At 43.1% G+C, this 23,131-nt stretch overlaps 1 protein-coding gene across 1 annotated transcript in view; it reads left to right on the plus strand.

Moving 5' to 3' along the window:
• The first annotated feature begins 5,477 nt into the window (after positions 1-5,477).
• The window catches only part of DOCK9 (dedicator of cytokinesis 9), a 177,674-nt gene continuing 160,020 nt past the window's right edge, over positions 5,478-23,131 (plus strand). Inside the window, exon 1 of the mRNA XM_084844704.1 lies at positions 5,478-5,937. Within this exon, the coding sequence (XP_084700830.1) occupies positions 5,806-5,937 (132 nt within the window). The 5' untranslated portion in view covers positions 5,478-5,805. The remainder of the gene's footprint in view (positions 5,938-23,131) is intronic.

Here is a 23,131-nt window from a genome sequence, read left to right on the forward strand (position 1 = left end):
CTGGTGGCCCCACAGAAGCAGGGGCTGCTCACCACTGGTATAGTAGAAGGAATGAGCCATCTTTGTATGGCTTTACTGGGTCTAGGATTAAAACTTCCCCTCTTAGGCACAATTGTTGCAGCACAGCAGAAGCCCAAGTAAAAAGCAGTCAGACAGACCTATCAAGAATACCAAGTTGTGTGCTGAAAAGTATTTATTAAATACAAAGGGCTGTACTTTTTGTAAAAGATTAAGTATAAAAGAAGAAAAAGCACTGGTCAAGCCTTTGGGAAGAAAAAGAAGGGAAACCACCTTCCAATTATTAAAAGAAAAGATAGTAACTAGAGTTAGGAAATCTCAACTAGTCAAATAAATGGAATTAATTTTATTTTAATTGTATAGTTGTCCTGGGACACTCTGGCCCCATCCATTGGCCAGATGACTAAGGGCTGCTGGATTTTGTGGGTTGTGTATATTGTAAGCCACCTTGAGGGTCATTCAGTTGAAAGGTGGAATATGAATCTTATAAATTAAAAAATATAATAATTCAACTTTAAAATGAGTTTAACTCTTAAAGCTAATGGGTGCAGTTTTAAATTCAGTTGTGCTTGCAGATGAACATATGTTATAGAAAATCTTCTAGAGGCATACTTGCTCCTATGGACTACACAAATTATATTCATAGTATTGTGCATAAAGGATATGAACACCAAACATAGCAGAACAATGATGCTGAAAGGGTAATAAAGAAATATAATAATGTGTATGACAATACTGAGATTATATTTATAAAAACTGCTTCATAATTAGATAGCAGACCTGGATAGTACATGGTTTTAAAAACCTCTTTGGTTGAAATCCTAAGAGAAAATACAGGAATGTGTGTTCTAATTTTGGCAAATTTATTGCATTTCCACGTGGGCCAAACAATGTTCCCTTTACTCACTTTGAGAACCTTGATTAAAAAAATGACACATTTTCTAAATTAAAAAATACATTTGTGTTCGGTTATGGTGAAAGAAATATCAGGGGAAACTCCTGTGTTTCCTTACCTTCTGCAAATCTCAGTGTAAATGAGGTAAGATGACCTTGCCTCCCTTGAATCCTTCTCAATTTGCTGAGAACTTATGGAAGGAGATTTTTGTGCTGGGAGCGTGAAGAACAGTTACTGTGTTTGTGGAGCTCTGCTTAAAAGAAGATGCTATAAAATGAACTAATAACTAACTAACTAAATAATAACTGTTACAGCTGAAATGTCAAATGTTAGAAATCCCAGGAAAATAAAAATAAATTATTTATTCTGATCTTCTTTTACTTTTTTCCATTTGGAGATGACAAGTAGCTGCCTGATCCTATGCAGTGTTAGGTTCCTATCTAAGCCCATAGAAATTAATTCTAAACAGGACTGCAGCCATTAGTCTCAAATAGATAGTTACAGTTATCTTTCCAATACACAGATTAGAAATATTGAAAATAGAAAGGGAAAAGTAATTTTCAAGGACTGCAATAGTGCTTCACCTAACAGGCAAGAAGGTTTTTTTGCTCTTTGATTCATTAGTAGCACTTCTGCTGTGAGAGATATCTTTTGAAACATAATCATTATACACTGAATAATGTAAAGCTGGGTGTACACTAAGATGTAATATTAATTCTGACCTTGTTAAATTAAATATTGCTGTACACAATCTTTCTTCTGGTGTGAGGTGGTCCAAAGGAAGCACCATTGATTACATGTTCTTGTACTTCCTTTCTGCATGGAACCCCCTTCTACCCTGACTCTGGTCTAGGGCAACAGTTACTTCCCTTCTCTAAGCTCAAATGATCCACTCTCTGTGGAAGAAAGTTGCAGAAAACATCCTAGGTAGTGGCATTAGCTGCGAAGAGAAAACTCTCTGGAAAAGACCCTGATGCTGGGAAAGACTGAAGGCCAAAGGAGAAGGGGACGGCAGAGGATGAGATGGCTAGATAGCATCACTGATGCAATGAATATGGACTTGAGCACGCTCCGGGAGAGAGTGCAGGACAGGAAGGCCTGGCGTGCTATGGTCCGTGGGGTCACGAAGAGTCAGACACGACTGAACGACTGAACAACAAAGTGGCGTTAGCAGAAGGATGGCCACTTATGTATCACCAAAAGAGCAAAAGATAAGATTTGCATAAAACGTGTATATGCTAACTGGTATGTATAGGTGCAAAGAAATAATTACTAGAATTTAAGCAGAAATACAATACATCTCAATAGTGAAGACTGTGACCTGGTTACTTGTGCGCCTGCTCAGTCTGATGTCCAGGTGCTCATGGTTGATGGGGAACTTCAAGGCCTCTCTCTGTTTTCCTTTCTGATGGTTCTTCATCTTTAAACCAGACTTGGACTGGACAGCTTTTCAAATACATGACTGTCTTCCGTAAAGCTGGACATGTGGCCACCTTAGTTAGAAGAGAGAAAGATGGCTGTTGGATGCAATACCCCTCCGCCTCTCAGTGTATGAAATGTATTTTGGGGAACCCTTTCCATCTTTTTTATTATTTCCAGCTGATGAATCCCAAGATGGTAAGGAAAAAAAAATCTTCTTCAATACACGACTTTACAGTCTGTGCTATTGAATTTCATTCTGTTTCTCTTACTAGAGTTTATGAGGTAATTGAGTTCATCCTGCACACCCTTCTTAATATTAAAAATGCCTCCTAATTTACTTATTTCTGCAAAATTACTCATAAAACATTCTGAGAGGATTGACAAAGGATTCCGTTACTCATCTGAAATCAGGTTTGAGGTGTAAAGAGGTGTCTAGGATTGTTATTGCATATTATGTAATGTATTTTATTTTTGAAGTTTTCTTGTTAAAGTGCCTATAATTGTTTCTGATGTTTCAGAATCTAAAATAATTATTTGAATTTGTAACAAAACACATTATATAATTGTTTGATTCTGTAGTGCAACACATTCCATTGGCTCAAATGTGCCAATGTAGCAGGCAGGATTTGTCTCCATGCAAAGTTGCATTCATGTATGACACTTTACCTTTCTCCCATAGGAATGAATGACAGGCAGGGTTGGCCCAAGCTTCTTCACTGGCTGAGGTAAAAGGCTAGCAACTGTTCCTCCACTGCCCCCTTTTCTTCTGGCTATTGGTGGAGTGAAAAATGTACCCTGTGTAAAAGTGATGCACATCACACACAAGGTCCCTGACAAGGCAGGAGGCTATGCCATTTCCTTCCTTTGTGGGAGTTGTGTGGACAGGCAGAAAGTTGTGGAAGAATTTGAGCCCCATTTTAGTGCTCCTGCCATCTGAGAAGGAGGGAAGTACCCAGCTCAGCTCCTGTTCTCTCAGTGGGATTATCCACCTTTGCCCGTCTTCCATTAAACATCACAGGAGATTCCAGTGGAGGGGATGTGGCCTCACTGAGGGCTTCTTCACATGGAGCTTTTATCCAGCTATTGAGATTGGTTACTCAGGGAAGTTTGCAGGTCCTTTAGATGATGTCGTCAACCTCCATGGTGTTCCTCGCACTAAATGACCTTTATTCAATTTGTAAAAAGATTGGAGATAATGAACTATCAAATTACAGTGTTTGAGTTCTGCTTGAGTTCTCTCAGTGAAAAGAGGAAATCCTGCAATAAGAGGAGCTAGACCACAGCGCCATCTAGCAGCTGTATAATGAAACACTTGGAAGACTCAGATAAGGGGGGAAAGGAGGGGGGAAAGTGTGGGGGGGAAGCGCATGTAAACGGAGTCTGTCGTGATCCTGCATTTAAAAGGAGGCAGAAAACCCCATTTTAAATGCAGTATTTTAGGCTGGTGTAGAGATGCTCTGAGACAACACTTGTCCCAGGTGGTGAATGCATAGCTCTGCCTTGTCATGCTGGACTAGAGTTTGATATAATGTTGCCAGAATGGGGCAGTTTATCAGGAACTGGCAGATAGCCAGATGCTTCTTCTTAAAGATCAGAGCAGCCCCATCCCACTGCAACACTCATAGAATAGTCATAGAATAGTAGGGTTAGAAGGGGCCTACAAGGCCATCGAGTCCACTCAAGTGCAGGAGCAAAAGATGAAAAACACTAAAAGGGTTGCCCCTTCCCCTACCTTTGAAGGCTGTGCAATCATCATTTCCTGCAATGTACCTCACATCACAGGTGGGAAGACTTCTGGTGTCTACTGTGTTTTATACTAGAATCTCAAGGTTCACCGAGTCAAGTGCAAAATATCCTTCTAATTTTGTAATATCAGTCTTTGAGCTGTCAAAATGGTGCAGATAATCCATTTATGCTGAAGATTTGTTAATTTCCACAAACCAAGTAATTGTAAAAAGCATATACATCAGTGAATATTAAAGACTATTCCAGTACAAAATGTATCCATATAATAACCTCCTCCCCCAAAGTAGCAACTACTGGACACTGCCAAAACATATGTTTAAAAGAAGCATTAGGTGCATTGCACCACCAGCAATTAGCCTATTTAGACAATCCCTTGAAAACATGCACACTCTTTTGTGGCCATTTGGGTGGTCTAAATAAAGATATTGCCTAACTGAATTTGGGATTTTCTTTTTTCATGGATCAGAATGACTCTTCTTTCTTTTTAACGTGGAGACAGTTTTTAAAATACATAGGGCCTAAGCCATTATTGATTAAAATTAGCACCTGGCTTTGACCCTCATGTGTTTTAAGCAACCATTACACATGCTAATCAAACACATGCTAATCTAATACAAAACCCTTGAAAGAAGAGAGAGGAAAGCCAGGATCTCTTCTTGATCATCCCAGAATGCAGGACACGGAATAATGGGCTCAAGTTACAGGAAGGCACATTCCGACTGAACATCAGGAAAAACTTCCTGACTGTTAGAGCAATACGACAGTAGAACCAATTACCTAGGGAGCTGGTGGGCTCTCCCATGCTGGAGGCATTCAAGAAGAGGCTGGACAGCCATCTGTCAGGGATGCTCTGACTTGGATTCCTACAGTGAGCAGGGGGTTGGACTCGATGGTCTTATAGGCCCCTTCCAACTCCACTATTCTATGATCCTATGAATATGGTGCCCACGCGCGCTAGATTGAAAAAACTTGTCTTAAGTGATGCCAGTAGTAATTTTTAAAAGATATTAAACCTCATCTATATAACGTGCACATCGTAGTTGGGAGTTATATACATGATACCTCCCCGCGTTACTTGGCGAGGGGAGGCAGTACTTGCTCCCAAGGACATCCATGCGCCGCTGCCATCATCCGCGGGATGACCTGATCGTTCGAGACAGACCGCTGGTATGGAATTTCCGCTCTTGGCTAGCCACGCCCTTACGTAGCTCTAGGCAGAACCAATAACGGGGTGGGACCAGGGTGGTGGGAGGAGGGCAGCTGCACAGGTAACGCAAGGCCCAATCGGGTGTAGCGTAAGACAAACTGGGCGGCGGCGGCGGCGCACTTCACTTATAGCTCTGTACCACGTACCGCAAAAAAAACAACAGCGGAGCCCCGCCCCTCCCACCGCGCTGTCACCAATCGGCTCACGAGAGAGAGACTTCTCTCCATCCCCCCCCCCGCGTGCCAGTGTTTGGGGGGCAGGAGCGGGGACGCGCGCGCGCGCGGGGGAGAGTGTTGCTGAAGGGAGGGGCCACCTGGCAGGAGCGGCCGCGCGAGGCCAGCCGGCGCCGAGGCCAACTGCGACACGGGAGCGACTGGCCGGCCGGCCGCGCTGCGCGTGAGGGGCGGTGGGGAGGGGGAGGGGCCGCCAGGCGCTGCCCTGAGAGGCGGCCGGGCCCCGTCTGGTCTGTCGAGAGGGCCGCCAGGAAGGTTTGGCGAGGAGGACCGGAGCGGCGACGATGGCGATGCCCGCTCAGTCGGCTCTGGCCCCCTCGGAGACTCGGAAGTTCACGCGGGCGCTGAGCAAGCCGGGCACGGCCGCCGAGTTACGGCAAAGCGTCTCCGAAGTGGTGCGGGGCTCCGTTCTTGTGGTGAGTGGCGGGAAGGGGGAAGGCGACGCACCGGCTGGCGCGGAGGCTGGGTGGAGGAGGGCGCTCGCCTGGCCGGGGTGGCTTCTCTTTCTCCCCCCGCCGTGCCTCGCCCAGGCTCGCCATCGCTTCCCGGGTGGGAGGCAGGAGGAGACCCTGGTGGCGAGAGTGGTGCTCAGCGCCCGCCGCCCCCTCGCCTTGGGACGGCGGGGATGGGGGCAGCGGGCACACCTGGGACATCTCCTCCTCCACCCCCGTGTGGCCACCCCACTTGAAGACGTGCGGCCCGACCCTGGGCATGCCTACTCGGAAGAAACGCGCACGGATTGCCGCGGAATTTACTTCCCGGGAAGGTCTTGCTGTGTTCTGTGAGGCGCCCTCCCAGGTGAGCGGGCGAAGGATAGCTGCCTCAGAGGCGGAAGCGAAAGATAACCCGAGGGCTGGCAGAGCACGTCGTGCGGCGACCCCTCCTCTCGTCCCCCGGGATAGGCGTCTCTTCTTTTTTCTAATCGCAGTGGGAATTTGCAGAGCTCACCCTGATCGGCGGGGGAAAGGAGCGCCTGGGAGGGTGGAGAGAAGGGGACGCCTGCTTCCGGCTGGGCTTTCCCCATCCTTTCGTCGCCCTCCCAAGTTGTCTGTGTAGAGACCTATTTCCCGTTGCCCGCATCCTTCTGTTTCCCGTTCCCTGCATCGGGATATTGAGTGCACAGAAACGGGAAGGAGGCGGTGGTCTCTTGCCATCTGGAGCGGCTGGCTCCAGACCTGCGCTTTTTCCTTCTCTGCAAAAACTTCCGTCCATTCACAACGAGTCCCGCCTTCGCTTCCTTCCCCGCGATCGCTATGAATGAATGAGTGGCTGGAAAGCTTTGGAGGGGATGTCAGGTTGGCTGTGTGGTTAAAGGTAACGGCATTTCAGGAAAAATCCCACTATGAACTTCAGACGTGTTTCTAAGAGCACACAATACATTGTAAAAGTCAACACTATATTGATTCACAGTTCTGCCTGTGCCTGCACACTTTGGTACTGGGGGCAAATGCTTTGATACTTTTTATCTAAATATTTTTACCCCACCCCCAGTTTTTATGTTCTGTTTAGAACCTTGGACTGCAGGCTTGTCCCTGTGACAGCAGTCTGTTCTATGAATTTCTGTGTGGTGTAACTTAGGTAGAATAAGAAATGGAACAATTTAAGGTGCAATCCTATGCACGTTTAGACAGAAAAAAGCCCTACAACTCCCAGCATTCCCTAACCAGCCATGCTGCCTAGAGAATACTGGAAAGCTGTCAAAACATATGTATGTTTTGACAGCTTAATTGTTGCTGACCTGTTACCTCTTCAAACTGTCAGTAGTTGTTCTTTATTCGGTCAGTCGCTTCCGACTCTTCATGACTCCATGGACCAGCCCACGCCAGAGCTTCCTGTCAGCTGTAGCCACCCCCAGCTCCCCCAAGGTTGAGTCCGTCACCTCCAGAATATCATCCATCCATCTTGTCCTTGGGCGGCCCCTCTTCCTTTTGCCTTCCACTTTCCCTAGCATCAGCATCTTCTTCAGGGTATCCTGTCTTCTCATTATGTGGCCAAAGTACTTCAGTTTTGCCTTTAATATCCTCCCCTCAAGTGAGCAGTCTGGCTTTATTTCCTGATCTTCTTGCAGTCCAAGGCACTCTCAGAATTTTCCTCCAGCACCACAGTTCAAAAGCATCTATCTTCCTTCGCTCAGCCTTCCTTATGGTCCAGCTCTCGCAGCCATAGGTTACTACTGGGAATACCGTTGCTTGAACTATGCGGACCTTTGTTGTCAGTGTGATGTCTCTGCTCTTCACTATTTTATCAAGATTTGTCATTGCTCTCCTCCCAAGAAGTAAACGTCTTCTGATTTCCTGGCTGCAGTCAGCGTCTGCAGTAATCTTTGCACCTAGAAAGACAAAGTCTGTCACTGCCTCCACTTTTTCTCCCTCTGTTTGCCAGTTATCAATCCAGCTGGTTGCCATAATCTTGGTTTTTTTGAGGTTTAACTGCAGCCCAGCTTTTGCACTTTCTTCTTTCACCTTCGTCATAAGGTTCTTCAGCTCCTCCTCGCTTTCAGCCATCAAAGTGGTATCATCTGCATATCGGAGATTGTTAATGTTTCTTCCAGCGATTTTAACTCCAGCCTTGGCTTCATCAAGCCAACACGTCACATGATGTGTTCTGCGAACAGGTTGAATAGGGAGGATGAGTGTATACAACCCTGCCGTACTCCTTCCCCAATCTTAAAGCAATCCGTTGTTCCGTGGTCTGTTCTTACCGTTGCTACTTGGTCGTTATACAGCTTCCTCAGGAGGCAGACAAGATGACTTAGTATCCCCATACCACCAAGGACTTGCCACAATTTGTTATGATCCACACAGTCAAAGGCTTTAGAATAGTCAATAAAACAGAAAGAGATGTTTTTCTGAAACTCCCTGGCTTTTTCCATTATCCAGCGGATATTGGCAATTTGGTCTCGAGTTCCTTTGCCTTTTCTAAACCCAGCTTGTACATCTGGCAATTCTCGTTCCATGAATTGCTGGAGTCTACCTTGCAAGATCTTGTGCATTACCTTACTGGCATGTGAAATAAGTGCCACTGTTCGATAGTTTGAACATTCTTTAGTGTTTCCCTTTTTTGGTATGGGGATATAAGTTGATTTTTTCCAATCTGATGGCCATTCTTGTGTTTTCCAAATTTGCTGGCATATGGTATGCATCACCTTGACAGCATCATCTTGCAAGATTTTAAACAATTCAGTTGGGATACCGTCATCTCCTGCTGCCTTGTTATTAGCAATGCTTCTTAAGGCCCATTCAACCTCACTCTTCAGGATGTCTGGCTCTAGCTCACTGACCACACCATTAAATCTATCCCCGATATTATTATCCTTCCTATACAGACCTTCCATATATTCTTGCCACCTTTTCTTGCTCTCTTCTGCTTCTGTTAGGTCCTTGCCATCTTTGTTTTTGATCATACCCATTTTTGCCTGGAATTTACCTCCGATGTTTCTAATTTTCTGGAAGAGGTCTCTTGTCCTTCCTATTCTATTATCTTCTTCCGCTTCCACGCATTGCTTGTTTAAAAATAATTCCTTATCTCTTCTGGCTAACCTCCGGAATTTTTCATTTAATTGGGCATATCTCCTCCTTTCACTGTTGCCTTTTGCTTTCCTTCTTTCTTGGGCTGCTTCTAGTGTCTCAGCAGACAGCCATCTTGCCTTCTTGGTTTTCTTTTTCTTTGGGACGGTTTTTGTTGCCGCCTCCTGAACAATGTTGCGAACTTCTTTCCATAGTTCTTCTGGGACCGTATCTACTAAATCTAGTCCCTTAAATCTATTCTTCACCTCCACTGCATATTCATGAGGAATATTAGTGAGCTCATGTCTAACTGATCTGTGGGTCTTCCCTATTCCCTTTAGTCTGATTCTAAATTGTGCAATAAGAAGTTCATGATGTGAACTACAATCAGCTCCAGGTCTTGTTTTTGCCAACTGTATAGATGTCCGCCACCTTTGGCTACAAAGGATGTAGTCAGTCTGATTTCAGTGTTGACCATCTGGTGAAATCCATGTATAAAGTCATCTCTCAGGTTGTTGGAAGAGAGTGTTTGTTATTCACAGTGAGTTGTCTTGGCAAAATTCTATCAGCCTATGTCCCGCTTCATTTTGTTCTCCCAGACCATGCTTGCCCGTAATTCCAGGTATCATTTGACTACCCACCTTAGCATTCCAGTCTCCTGTAATGAAAATAACATCTCTTTTTGGTGTATTATCCATTAGGTGCTGCAGATCCTCATAGAACTGATCTACTTCTGCTTCTTCAGCATCTGTGGTTGGGGTGTATATTTGGATCACTGTGATGTTAAATGGCTTACCCTGAATTCGATTGAGATCATTCTATCGTTTTTTGGATTGTATCCAAGCACTGCTTTGGCCACTTATGAAGGCTACTCCATTTCTTCTGTGGTCCTCTTGTCCACAGTAGTAGATGTGGTGGTCATCTGATGTGAAGTGGCCCATTCCAGTCCATTTCAGTTCACTGACACCCAAAATGTCTATATTTAATCTTGACATCTCCCCAATAACCACATCCAATTTGCCCTGGCTCATAGATCTTGCATTCCAGGTTCCTATGGTGTGTTGATCTTTAGAGCATCAGATTCGTTGTTCACCACCAGCACCGTCAGCCACTAGCCGTTTGTTTGGCTTTGAGCTAGCTGCGTCATCACATCTGGGTAGTAGTTGTATAATAATCTCAGTTGAAGGTTCGCTAAAAAATGGTTAGAATTTATTTCTAGCAAAACATTTCTCACAAAACCTTATATCATCTAAATGGACTAGATTACTTATTTATACTGCTTTGGCATTCATTCTCCCCCAGCTCTTTTCTACCTCTGCATTAATATCCACCTTGAATCTGTTGCCAGGCTTTTAGTGTGATATTGTCTAGAGTTGCTGGTGTCTCCAGAATCTTAAATCTTTTTCAAGCATTTATATAGACCTGGCTATTAAAAACATATTTTGGTATCTTACAATTGTTCAAATACTTTTTAGCTTTGTTAGGGAGCAATTCTATCTAGATAGGCAGCCACCTTTGAACTCAGAGGCGACTGCCTATCCAAAGCAGGGCAAGCGAAGCATGGAGGGGATGGTTCCCTCTGCGCTTCTCCTGCCCTGCTTTTTCAGCTAGACAGCTGATTGTGGCTGTCTAGCTCTGGGAGGACGGAGCGGGGAAGGAGGCTGCTGTACAACACATGGGATGTGTCATACAGGCAGTTATGCCCTCCCTGGAACACCCCCAACCATGCCCCTTTCCGGCTGCTCTGCGCACCTGTTGCGAGCACGGAGGACAGGGCTGTTCCACACTGCCTCTGGGGGGAGGTTGGTTCTCCGGGAACCGACCTCGGAGCCCGGGCTCCAAGGTTGGTTATCGGAAAACAACATATCCTACAGCCATCTAGCCACTGCCTAGCGGCCATAGGATTTCTCCCTTGGTGTCTCATAATTTCTAAAAACAAAGTGCTGTACAATAATATTAGATAAACATTGTCTGCAAATAGGCAAAAAGAAAGGAAAGGGACCCCAAAGGGAAGGGAGCTTTAATAGCATAATAATTTTCTATTCCAGTTTCTTTTAATGCACACAAGGCAATTGAACTTGTGTCTAAGGGCAAGTATGTATTGCATAACTGTCCTGCTGATGGAGGCCACTATTTCTGTGCATTGTTTAACTGTTGCTTATGGTAACCATGTTACCTTGTCCGTCACAAGCAGAAAACAAAATGTCATATGCCAATGCATGAACCATAATAAGGAAATTGATGTTAGCAGCAAAACTTAAGCTTCAGAATGATGACCTGTTCACCATCAGTATACATTTGCAATGGCTGAAAGGAAGCATGGCCACCATGTCCTGGGCTGAGGACTGTTTTTCAGTTCTTGCTCTTGGCATTGTTGGCTATGACATTCTCAGTGGCTTGATTGTTCTTCTGACACACTAACTTGCTGCCTAGGTGCTTAAACAGAAAAGAAAATTGGAAATTCAAAAATGTACAGTCTTCAGACAGTGCTGAAGCTAGATTCCATGGGGTAACAAAGTGTCCATTGCGAGATAGCTCTCAGCTGTTAAAGTCTGAACAATCATGAAATCAGAGTGTCCAGATTTCAAAGGAAGTACTTCAGTATTTGTTGGAAGATAACACAGAGTCCACTGCTTCACAAAATCTCTCTGCTACCTACTCTTCTCTATGCGGTTTCATTGTATATTAACTTGTGTAGTTTAAAACTACTACTCATTTATTTTCTTCACTATTTCAGGCAAACTTCCTCCTATTCACTGCTAGGTCTCTTTCTTAGAGTTAACATTGTTTAATGTATTGAAGACACTGTATTCACAGGTATTACTATATGGTAGATGGGCCCAAAATATCAGATTTTAGGGCATAAGTTCTTCTGTTTATTAAGGGTACAATCCTATGCATGTTTAGACAGAAAAAAAATCATACAGTTCCCAGCATTCCCCAGCCAGTCACGCTTCATGGGGAATGCTGGGAGTAGTAGTACTTTTTTCTGTCTAAACATCCATAGGATTGCACCCTAAATCTCTTACTCACTACCTAGAGAAATGAGATCCAATGGAGGTGCTACTCAACAACTTAGGGTGCAATCGTATGAAGATAGTCACCAGCCTCCGAACTCGGAGGCTGACAACTTCTCAGGGTGGCTGGAGCACAGAGGGGATTCTCCTCCATGCTCCAGCCACTCTGCATTTCTGGCTAGATCTGTGATTCCATGTTTCGACCTGGGGACATCACAGTGTGGTGGTGGGGAGGCTGTGTGGCACACATAAAGTCTCGTAAAGAGGCTTCTGTGGTCTCCTCCCCCCCCCGCCCCTGGGACTGCCCCGTTTTCATCCTCGCCCCATGTTTTGTGAGAAGTGTTTTGCTAGAAATAAATTCTATCAATTTTTTTAGCAAACCTTCAATTGAGTTTACTATACAACTACTATTGCCAGTTTGAAGAGGTAGCAGGTCAGCAACAATTAAGCTGTGAAAACATACATGTCATATTGTAGGCTAAATATGGGAATACAGAAAGATGCACACTGGACAATTGTCTTCTCTTTTTCTTTCCCGTGTTTTCTGCTTCACTCCTTTCTGCTTCATTCTCCTTTGGTCCAGCCACAAAAACAAGGTAGCAAACAAAAATGAAATAGCCATGACTGACAGGTCAAAGCAAGGTTTGATAGTTACTGGGCAGATTAGAACAGTTTATTTTCATCAGGTGAAAATGAAATGCCTATGTTTGGTAGTAGAGTGTAAATATTCATATCTGAGAAATTATCAGATCATTTCCATCTTCATTTCCATAGAAAAGCCTCCTTTAACTCAGTATATCTGGTAGAGGCGTTGATTCAGTTTAGATACTAACTCTAGGGCTAACATGCTTACATACAGAATGTTTAATGTTAACTTAGTTATTTAAGAGAAACGTAGAGACCAATCCTATGGTCCCCAGGAGAGTGTCCTGGGGTACATAGGACTGTTCGGAGTCCCCCTGCTGAGACCGTAGACACTGGTCAACCTCAGGAGGGGGACTCTTGAGTTCCAGCACCCCTCCCCTGTCCCCTTGTAGCTGCTATGCAAAGAACCTTTCTGCTACATTCCCATTTTTTGCCTTAAAAAAACACAAACTTAATTGGATTCCTGGACTGGTTTCTTAAACTGCTCAAAGGTTGGATTTCCTTCTGTGCTGACAAGGTCAGTCTTCCCCAACCTGGAAAGTTATAATTATGGGAGTTGCATTCCCACACAACTGGAGGGTGCCAGGTTGGGGAAGGCTGGCCTAGACTGTTTGGGTTTCAGTCCTAACTCTAAGTTAATGTGAGATGAAGACAGGGCTGAATCTTACTGGAGACTGGAAGCTTTGCTGTCAGTTCCCCTATTCCCCATTAAATAAACTGTACATTGCTGAGAGTCTCATTGGCCCCAGTCTAAGTTTGACAAAGAAATGGGTGGTGGCAAGAGAGTAAAGAGGCAGAGGGCATATTGCCAGTGGGCTATCCTACAGAGTTGGCACTAGACTTGTGCCCCTACCCATGGCCATGACAAAGATGATATACCCTGTTGGAATGGTGACTTCCACATATGGGGTGCTGCCACCGAGAAAGCCCTCCCGCGTGCTGCCATTAACTACCTCAGAAGGCAATGGCATGTGCAAGAGGGCTGCACCAGCTGATCTTAAAGGATGTTACAATTCTCATCAAGTGAATGGCAATGTAATATGAAAGGAACATATTAAAAATTCCTTCTTGTGATACCCAAATGCAAGTGATATTACAAAAAATAAAGCTATACTGATTTTGAGAAAACACAATTAGTTGGCTTTGACATCAATCAAAATGTAATTTATCTAATTTAATGTTGAATATATAAGATCCTCATTGCCACAATTGTGTATGCAATTACATTGCACTCTTACATGCTTTATCATTTCATATCCTATTGTACTCATTTGGGGACAGCTTTTTTCTCAGTACTTGATTGCTTTCGGGCACGTCCATCATAGCTAAATAGAAGTACCTGACCGTGCTTTAAACACGATAGGCTATAACCACCTTTTAATTTTATAATTTCTTTTTAAATGTATTTACTGGGTAGACGTAATACCATTCCATCATCAGCTTCAAATATTCTTTTTCTCAGAAGTACATAAAGATGACTCTTTCTAAAGATATCAAAAGGCATGACAGAATTTAAGTCTTGTGCCCATTTAATTAGGGCTGTAATAATGCACAACTACCTCTATTTAACCTGTAGTCATTCACACTATAGCAGGGATGGGGACCCTTTGGCTGGCTGAGATTCCCCATCCAGTCTGCAGAGACTTGGGCTTCATCTACCCCTGCCCTGGTGGCTACAAGGGACTTGGAAAGGAGGTAAAAAGATGAGTCCTCTTATCTCTGGTCACAGATTGGAGAGAACAACGAGATTCCTCTTACTTTGTGCACTGCTCCCACTCCCCCTACAAGCACTACCTGAGTTCACAGCCTACTTCACTCCTACTTCTCATTCCCCATGCAGGGAATGAGAAGCAGGAACAAAGCATGCTTAGCTGGTGCTTGCAGGAGGTTTTGCAAGTGCAGGCTAAGTGTGCAGCCCGCATGTGGAATGAGAAGTAGAAGCAAATCCGGGTGTGAACTCAACTGGTGCTTGCAGGGGGAGCAGCACACTTATGGGAAGTGAAGGACAAGCGAAGCCAGCTCCTCAACTGAAGTGCTGAATGGAAGACCTCCAGCTGGCAGTTCGGCTGGGGAACCTGACGTCCTCTGGCCTGAGGAGGCGGGGCTGGGGAGCAATCCGGCCCCTGGATCAAATATGCTTCCCCACCCCTGCGCTATAAACTAAAAAAAAAAATTGTTTTGATAACCTGTGACCTTTTTTACACCCCCCCAAACACCAAACACTCCCCAGTTCCTTTAATTCAGTTCTAGCTCTGAATTGTTATTCCTCAAGCAACGTAGTGTTCCAGTTCAAACAATGAGAAACCATGGTTTCCTGCTATGTGAACAAGCTTAGTGGGCCTTGGATGCATACTCAAACTGTATATTGTTTAATTGTAGTTAGTGAGAACAAGTCAGGATTAAACCAAGTTTTTAGATGCTGGCTTGTTTTAAAACCATAGTTTAAATAAGCCACAATTTTCCAGATTTGGGTGGACGTCGTGGTGTTTAAAGCCAGAAGCAGATGCTTCCAATGTTGTCATCTGGCATATAGAAGAAGGGAAGGGTAGAGTGTGTGCAGTTGTGGCTCTCTACCAATTGGGTTCCCACTGTATTTGAACTGTCCTAGTATTTAAATTGGAAATATTGAAACAGGTTTTAAGACACAGAAACCCTGTAATAAGAGGGAAATTGAGAAGCTAAACAGTGCAAAATCTTGCTTGTGCAATCCTTGGAAGCTCCTGCCCTACCTGTGTCCCTAACAAATTTTGAAGGCATACAAGACTCATTAAAGACTGAAAGTACAGAGGGACAGGCAGGAGAGCTGTTCTTTTAAAACTAACATCTCAAGAATGTGTTTAGAATCTAAAGAAAAAGATGAAAGTTGAACCTCACCATCACTAGGCATGCTTCTCATGCATCATTGAAATAATGAGCTGGGATGGGTGGATATAATTTGAAAAATAATATTTCTTGTCCCTTTATTTTTGGCCTGTAGGATATGTTGTAACCAGCCACCAAAACTTAAATTGAAAGAATTAAGAGTAATTTGCCCTTGGACATTTTAATGGCAACATAAGGTCACTGAAGGTTAGTTTTGTCTCTTATTAGAAGAGCCTGTCTGAATTATTGTGTTGTATCCATATATTTTTTTAAACACAGCTTTTCTTTAGCTGCACTGTGCACACTTGCTTTCATTTCATTACCTGGGAGTAAGCCCCATTGAATACAGTGTGACACTTCCATGTAGATATGCACATGATTGTACCTGACTGAAGATGGATATACTCCAACCACTAGATGGAGTAATATGAAAGCATTTTAAGCAAACACTTTATGTTCTAAAAAGATTGTACTCTAAATATTTTAAAAGCAGTCTGAAGACTTAAGCTTTGTACTCTTTGGGTTTAATGTGGAAGATTTGTTTATCCTCAGTGATATACATTTTTTAACATGACATCTGTAATCTTTTTTTACGCCTGTACATCATACACCAAATTGTTACTAGTAGCAGATAGTACTCAGATCAAGAAGCTCCTTATAACTCTGATTTAAAATAAACTTTCTATCAGAATCGTATTTGTACCTATGTGAGTGCAGTGCTATTTGCTCTTGTGTACAAACAAATTAAGATGAGCTAGGTATGTGCAGTTTTGGTAGTACTTTAATGAATGGGAAAATATTTCAAATTCCTATGCTCTGGCAAGAATTTTGAGGAGCTAAACAAGAGGCTACATAAAGTGGGTGTAATAGGCAGAAAAGGGGATGATTTAAGGGTGTTAGGACATGAATATAAGCATTCCAACACTTTATATACAAAAACAGAGGCACTAATTTATTTGTAGCTCCTGTTCCCACACCAGGCACACTTGAGTCCCTCTTCCTCAGCTTTTCTGCATGCTGTACATTGTATTAATTTATTTTGCAATAGCCTGCCCTGCACTGACCATAACTGTTCCTAAGTTTGTATGTGACAGGCTTTAAACTATGTGTATTACTTTTAGAAGAATAGAGGGAAATGGGCTGCCATTCCCAAGGTGACTGGAAGCTCCGAACTTGGAGGCGACTGCCTATCCAATGCAGAGCAGGAGAAGCGTGGAGGGGATCGTCCCCTCTGCGCTTCAGCCACCCTGCATTTACGGCTAGACAGCTGATTTTGGCTGTCTAGCTGTGGGACCTTGGAGTATGGGAAGCGGCAGCCGGTCAACACGTAGGATGTGTTGTACTGGCATTTCTGACTTCCCTGCCCCAATACGCCCCCTGGAATGCCCCATTTTTGCTGCTTTGTGCTCCTTTTCCGAGTGCAGAGCAGGGGTCTATTCTGCACTGCCTCCGAGGCAGCATGGGAGGGTATAGAGGTCGGTTCTCAGGGAATCAACCTATCCTATGGCTGTTTGGCTGCTGACTAGTGGCCATAAGATTGCTCCCTTAAAGTCCTAGGTGATATTTCCCTGCCCTTCACTGGCTGGGGAATAAACAGAGTGGTAGCAAAAGTTAAAGAATGGAGACTATGTAAGTACATCGTCCACTTCACAGGGTTAGTGCGCACTGAAAGGACTCCATGATACTTCAACTCGAACACATTCAGCAATGTCCATTATCTGGATGGATGGGTGGTTTGTGGGGTGGAGGGAGGTAGTGTGCTGGAGTTTTGAATCTGACTGCATTTATATATGTGCATTAGTGCATTTGCCCCACATCAAGGTGCAGCAGCCCCCTGCTCAGATAGTTTAAGTCCAGCAGAGGGGCTAATAACTGAACAGTTGCAATGCATGAGTATGTGTACTAACAAGTTTTAAAAGGCATCCCCCAGATCTCCACCAAAGGCAAAACAAAGAAAAATAGGGATGGGAGGCATGCTATAAAGAGTGACCTTGAATGTGATACTTTTTAGAAAATAAGCACATTAATGACATATGTGAATACAGGAAATAAAAGAAAGATGTGGTAGTTTTGCTGTGAGTATATTTCTGAGTTTCTGGATTTAGGGTGGCGAGGGCGGGGAGGGGACACAGTTTTAAGTCCTTCCTACATCTGTACTGGTTAACTGTCTCCCCTCTCCCCCCCTTGATATGGTTTTGTTGAGGCCGCTGATTTGCTTTTGCATGTTGTGCTGTTCTGATTCTTCATAGTTATGTTTTATTTTTTCTTATTTTGTTGATTCTCTTATTGTACATTGACTGTTTTGTTGTGCATTGCTCAGTTGCATGGAAAAGTAGCTTCTAATTTTTTAATGTAAATAAAACCACTTCTTTGTCTTTCTATAGTGGCCGGGTGACCGGCCAGATGGGCAATTAAGAAATTTAATAATAAATAAATATAGAGAGTCTGTCTTTCCTTTTTTCTTTTTCTTTTCTTATAAAAACAAAGTAGCTTGTCTCCCACTCCCCCGGCCAATAGGGCATGCCAACTTCAATTCCAAGTGGTCTACCCTTTGAACGGAACTGTGCAACTCATTGCTCTCCAGATGTTGTTGGACTGCAACTCCCATCATTGCTTACCATTGGCTATTCTGGCTAGACCTGATGAGAGTTGCTGTCCAACAACATCTGGAGGGCCAGCAGTTGCCCACACCTGCCTTCGAAGCTTGAAGCATCCTTCCTAGTATTATATTCCACACAAGCTCAGCAAAACCAAGTATGGGTAGGAACTGCATGTGTGTAATAGCTTTCTTTGGGTAAATCTTCACGTTGTAATTCATATTTTATTTTGTTGTTGGTTGCCCCTCTAACTCTTAACATTCTTCTTGACTGTACGTGCTTTGTGTTAGTGAGGAATAGGCACGTTTGCATATGCCAGTATTAGGTTGAAAAAGGGTTATAAGCCTTATTCTCTGCCATTGCTACTCTCCTCCTCCATCTAGGACTTCTTGATTGCTTCTGTTGATTTTCATGCATCCCTTTCCTTCCTCTGTTTCCATGAAACTCTGTGTAGCTGAGGCAACAGTCATAGAGCCCATTGGCACCTGGGAGTTTCAGTCCCACCCAAGTGAAGGCTGCCCCATCCTTTAAAGGGCAGGTTTAGGGCTGATGGGAGAACTTTTAATTGGTTCCAATTAGATGTAAAATTTCTGGAAATTCTGAAGCCATGAAAAAAAATTGGGTTTCCCCCCGTTTTGGGCGGGGGGGGAGGAATGGAAATTTTGGGGGGGAAATGAAAAATAAGCAATTTCTAGTACCCTTTACAGGTCTAAAGTCACTTTGTTGCTTTAGGATACCGTTCCCAACGTGGTGTCCTCCAGATGTTTTGGACTTCAGCTCCTGTCAGCCAGAGGCAACATGGCTAACGGTTAGGAAAGCTGGCCGTTGTAGTCTAAAAATACGATGTAGTCCTTCTACAGTGTAGTCCATTGTAGAAGGGCACCAGGCTGGGGAAGGCTGCTTTAGGAACATAAAACAGCCTTTATTTTCATGAAGTTATATTACATATAATTTGGTTTGCTCATAAAATTATCATATTTAAAACATTTTAAAATTAAATTCAGTTAGTAAATGTGTAATTATTGTTTGAATAAGCAGTCTCAACCTATTATTTGAGGAATGACATTTTATTCACTTTTGTAAATAATTTTCATTAATGAACATCTTTTTTTAAAAACTCATTTTGAAAGGTTGTCTCTAGTGATGGTTTCAATTCCATTCCTATGCCATAGGAAGCAGCTACTGAGTTTCTTTTAGACAGAGAGGGTTAATTCTACTATCATCAGTTTAAAGGCAGATTTCCTAGTGGTGAGGTCTATGAGAACTTTATTAAAAGTTGTGGCAGTGAGTCCTAGAGACCCAAGCCTCAAAGTTAACTTAAAGCGCAATCCTATGGCCACTAGATAGCAGCTAGATGGCCATAGGATTGCTTGGTTTTCAGGAACCGAACTTAGAGCCCACGCTTCAAGGTTGGTTCCTGGAAAACTGCCTCCCTCCCCCGCTGCCTTGTAGGCAGTGCAGATTGTCCCTGGGCTCTGCACATGGAAGGGCAGCGCAGAGCAGGGCAAAAGGGGGTGTTCCTGGGGACGGGGAGAGGTGGGGGGCATGGAAGTGCCAGTATGACGCTTCCTATGTGTCGTCCAGCTTCTCCCAGCGCCCGCTCTGAAGTCCCGCAGCTAGACAGCCTAAATCGGCTGTCTACCCATGAATGTAGGGCAGCTGGAGCGCGGAGAAGATCCCCTCTGTGCTCCACCCACTCTACATTGGATAGATGGTGGCCTCTGAGTTTGGAGTTGGATGCCTAACCCAATAGGATTGTGCCCTTAAAAAAAAGAAACATAGGTGGGATAACCCACATGCTGTTCCGACACATCTGGTGACAGTGATGGTATAACCTACAGTTTTTTCACATCTGGGTTTTAGATTAGAACTACATTAATTGTGACTGCTACAGCATCTAACCAGAACAAGCCCAGAAACACAAGACTCTGTAGAAAAAAAAACAAGACCTTCAAGAATGCATACTTTCTTCCATATTATGATATAGTGACTCACATGTTGGGAAACTGAGCATGACTTGGAGCATCCCTGAATGTATATCAGTAAAAGATACATTAGATCAATAATTTTAATAAGGAATGGATGAAACAACTATGCTAGGCATCTTACAGAGAGGACTAAAAAATATTTTCCCCTCTGGTTCATTATTTCCAGACATTTTACATTCTAGTTTTTCTATAAAAGCCTAAAAAAAAGAAATCATTGAGGGGGGGGGGAGTAAAGGCTGGGTAACAATATATAAGCACATTGTCTTAAATTCTAAAAGGAAATATTTCATAATCTAAAGCTGTTCGATTTTCCAATTTTTTGGGAAAAAACAAAAATGGTCCTTGGAAAAAAGGACCATTAAAAAAAAAAATCCATTTTTTTCCTCGGGCCTTCACATCTCTAGTTCCAATGGAGGAAAAGCTATGATCAGGAGAGAGAGATATTTCACAACATTTGTTCAGACATTGCAAGGGGTATCATGGGAATATTGATCCTGCTCTAATAAGGTATTAGCTTTCTTTGAAAGGACCTAGAAGTAAAGGGGTATTTGGGAATATTGGACAACAAAGGATGATCTGCATCAGCCATCTGCAGTTGGTAAAGACTCATGCTATAAGATAGCATTCCCCAACCTGGTACCCTCCAGATGTTTTAGACTTCAACTCCCATCAGCCCCATCTCCCATGGCCAGTGGTCAGGAATTCTGGGAGACGTAGCCCTAAACATCTGGAGGGCATCTGGTTGGGGAAGGTTGCTGTTTTTTTATTTTTATAAAGGTGATGAATAGAGTCAGATTTTGAATCCATCTAGCTGTGGCTCTCCAAGGCTGGGGATATGTTCACTCAAACTTGTTACTGGACATCCTTTAGCTCAGTAATTCTCAAATTATTTTTCCCCCACCTACCACTTGAAAAATGGGAGTCTCAGATAACTGCTTAAACTTTCTGTTCTGTAATATTACAAATCATAGCACAAAACTCATATTTAAATTCATTTTCCCCTTCAGTGGTCTGGCACCATTGTCAAAACAACCACTGTATTATGTAAATAACAGACCCTAACCTGGTTGCTGAAAAGGGCTCCTTTAACATTTTGAGGAAAAACTAGTAGACTGCACCAGCACTGTATTGTGAAAACCATGGGCACTAGGCCAGTGCCTTCTTAGTTTGTTTGATACTCTGTCCCTGGTCAAAACTACCTCAATCTCAGTCATCAGAAAACATGAATCAAGTGCAGGGCCAAGAACAGATGGTTCTAACTATTCTACAACCTTTCTGCAGACCACCCAAATGGAGCTTGCATACTACAGTTTGAGAACCTTTGATTTAACTGATCCATCAGGGGATGGGACCATAGTTCAGCGGTAGAGCACATGCTTTGCATGTAGAGGATCTTAAGTTCAGTCTCTGGTATCTCCAGTTAAATAGCTGAGGTAATAGGCGATGGGAAAGATCTCTGCCTAAGACCATGGAGAGCTGCTTGCTGTTAGAGTACAACATAGCAATATAGAAAGGTAAAAATAAGTAAAACATTAAGAACATTTAAAAACATTACAACATCATAATGATAAAATAGGGTGGTAACAGAGTCCTTGGCGGATCAGGGAAAGCCTGTGTGAATAGGTGTGTTTTCAAGAGGTGTTTAAAACTTGCCACCATTTCTGCCTCTCGAACCACATGTGGGATTCCAAATGGTGGGTACCACTACTGAGAAGGCCCACTTATGACCCACTACCTGGCAATGTTCCATTGGCCATAGAATGACCTATAAGGCCTCCTCAGAAGATCTCAGGGGTTGATAAGGGAAGGTGGTCAGCTAAGTATCCTGGTCCTGAGTCATTTAGGGCTTTGCACGTCAACAGCAAAACCTTGAACATGGCTCAGTAGCTAATAGGCAGCCAGTACAGTTCTTTTAACACAAGTGTAATATGTGTATAGGTGCTCCACTGAGCATCCTAGCTGTTATATTCTGCACTAGCTGCTGCTTCCAAACCAGGTGCAAGGGCAGCCCCAAGTGCATTACAGTGGTCTAATAATGCCACAGAAGCAACCCCACCCTGAGCTCCATAGTCTGAATCAGGGTACCATCCTGATAATTGCAGTTGACACATTCCAAAAAAATAAAAAAGGGGGAGATCTGATCACTGATCTCCTGCATCACATAAAGATTAATCCTTAGTAAAGGAGTCTTTATGTTGGTCATTCATAAAAACCTTGTCTGAATATATATAACTGTTTATTGAACAGTTATAGAACTGAATAGCTGTAATAAAAAAGGCAATTTGGTAGCTTGAATACAGCTTACTCTGTAAACAAGAATATTTTAAAATCTAAATTCATACTTAGACCCTGATCTTAAAGATATATGTTTATTCCACATATTCAGGGAGAGTTAGTTTCAAGTCATGAGCCAAATCTTATGCATATTTGCTAAGAGGTAAGTCCCACGGTGTTTAAGAGGTTAACTCCATTCTAAGAATATTTAGAAATATAGGCTTACAATGAAATCCTATATATATCTATCCAGATGCAAGCCCCAATGAACCCGCAGAAGCAAGTCCCTACAAGTGGATGTAGGATTGTAACCCGTACAAGTGGATATAGGATTGTAGCCCCACTTTCCTGGGTGTGAGCCCTATTGAACTCAATGAGGCTTGCATCTGAGTAGACATGGATAGCACTGAACTGTTAATCTCTTTGTTTTGGAGGGCTACATGAATGAAAGAACCGTTTAGCCATATTCTTCTATTTTTAACAAAATGAAAAATTACAAGCTCTTCCTTCATATGGCAAAGCAAAAAAGATAGGATCAATGTTATGTTCCCTAGTGGTTTTCTATTATTAGTATGGGCATATATGATTATTTGAAATAGGCTTGTACAGTTATATGTGTTAAAGTGTTTCCATAGCAGCCGTGGGACATTTCTCCTGAATCCTGATTTTTGTACAGGAGAGAAGGTTTCTTGTTAGAATTTTTTAAAATGCAGTATTAATC

The sequence above is a fragment of the Heloderma suspectum genome, chromosome 3 (assembly GCF_057233095.1).
Source record: "Heloderma suspectum isolate Gila_16-S chromosome 3, 16-S_ref, whole genome shotgun sequence".
Taxonomy (NCBI): Eukaryota; Metazoa; Chordata; class Lepidosauria; order Squamata; family Helodermatidae; genus Heloderma; species Heloderma suspectum.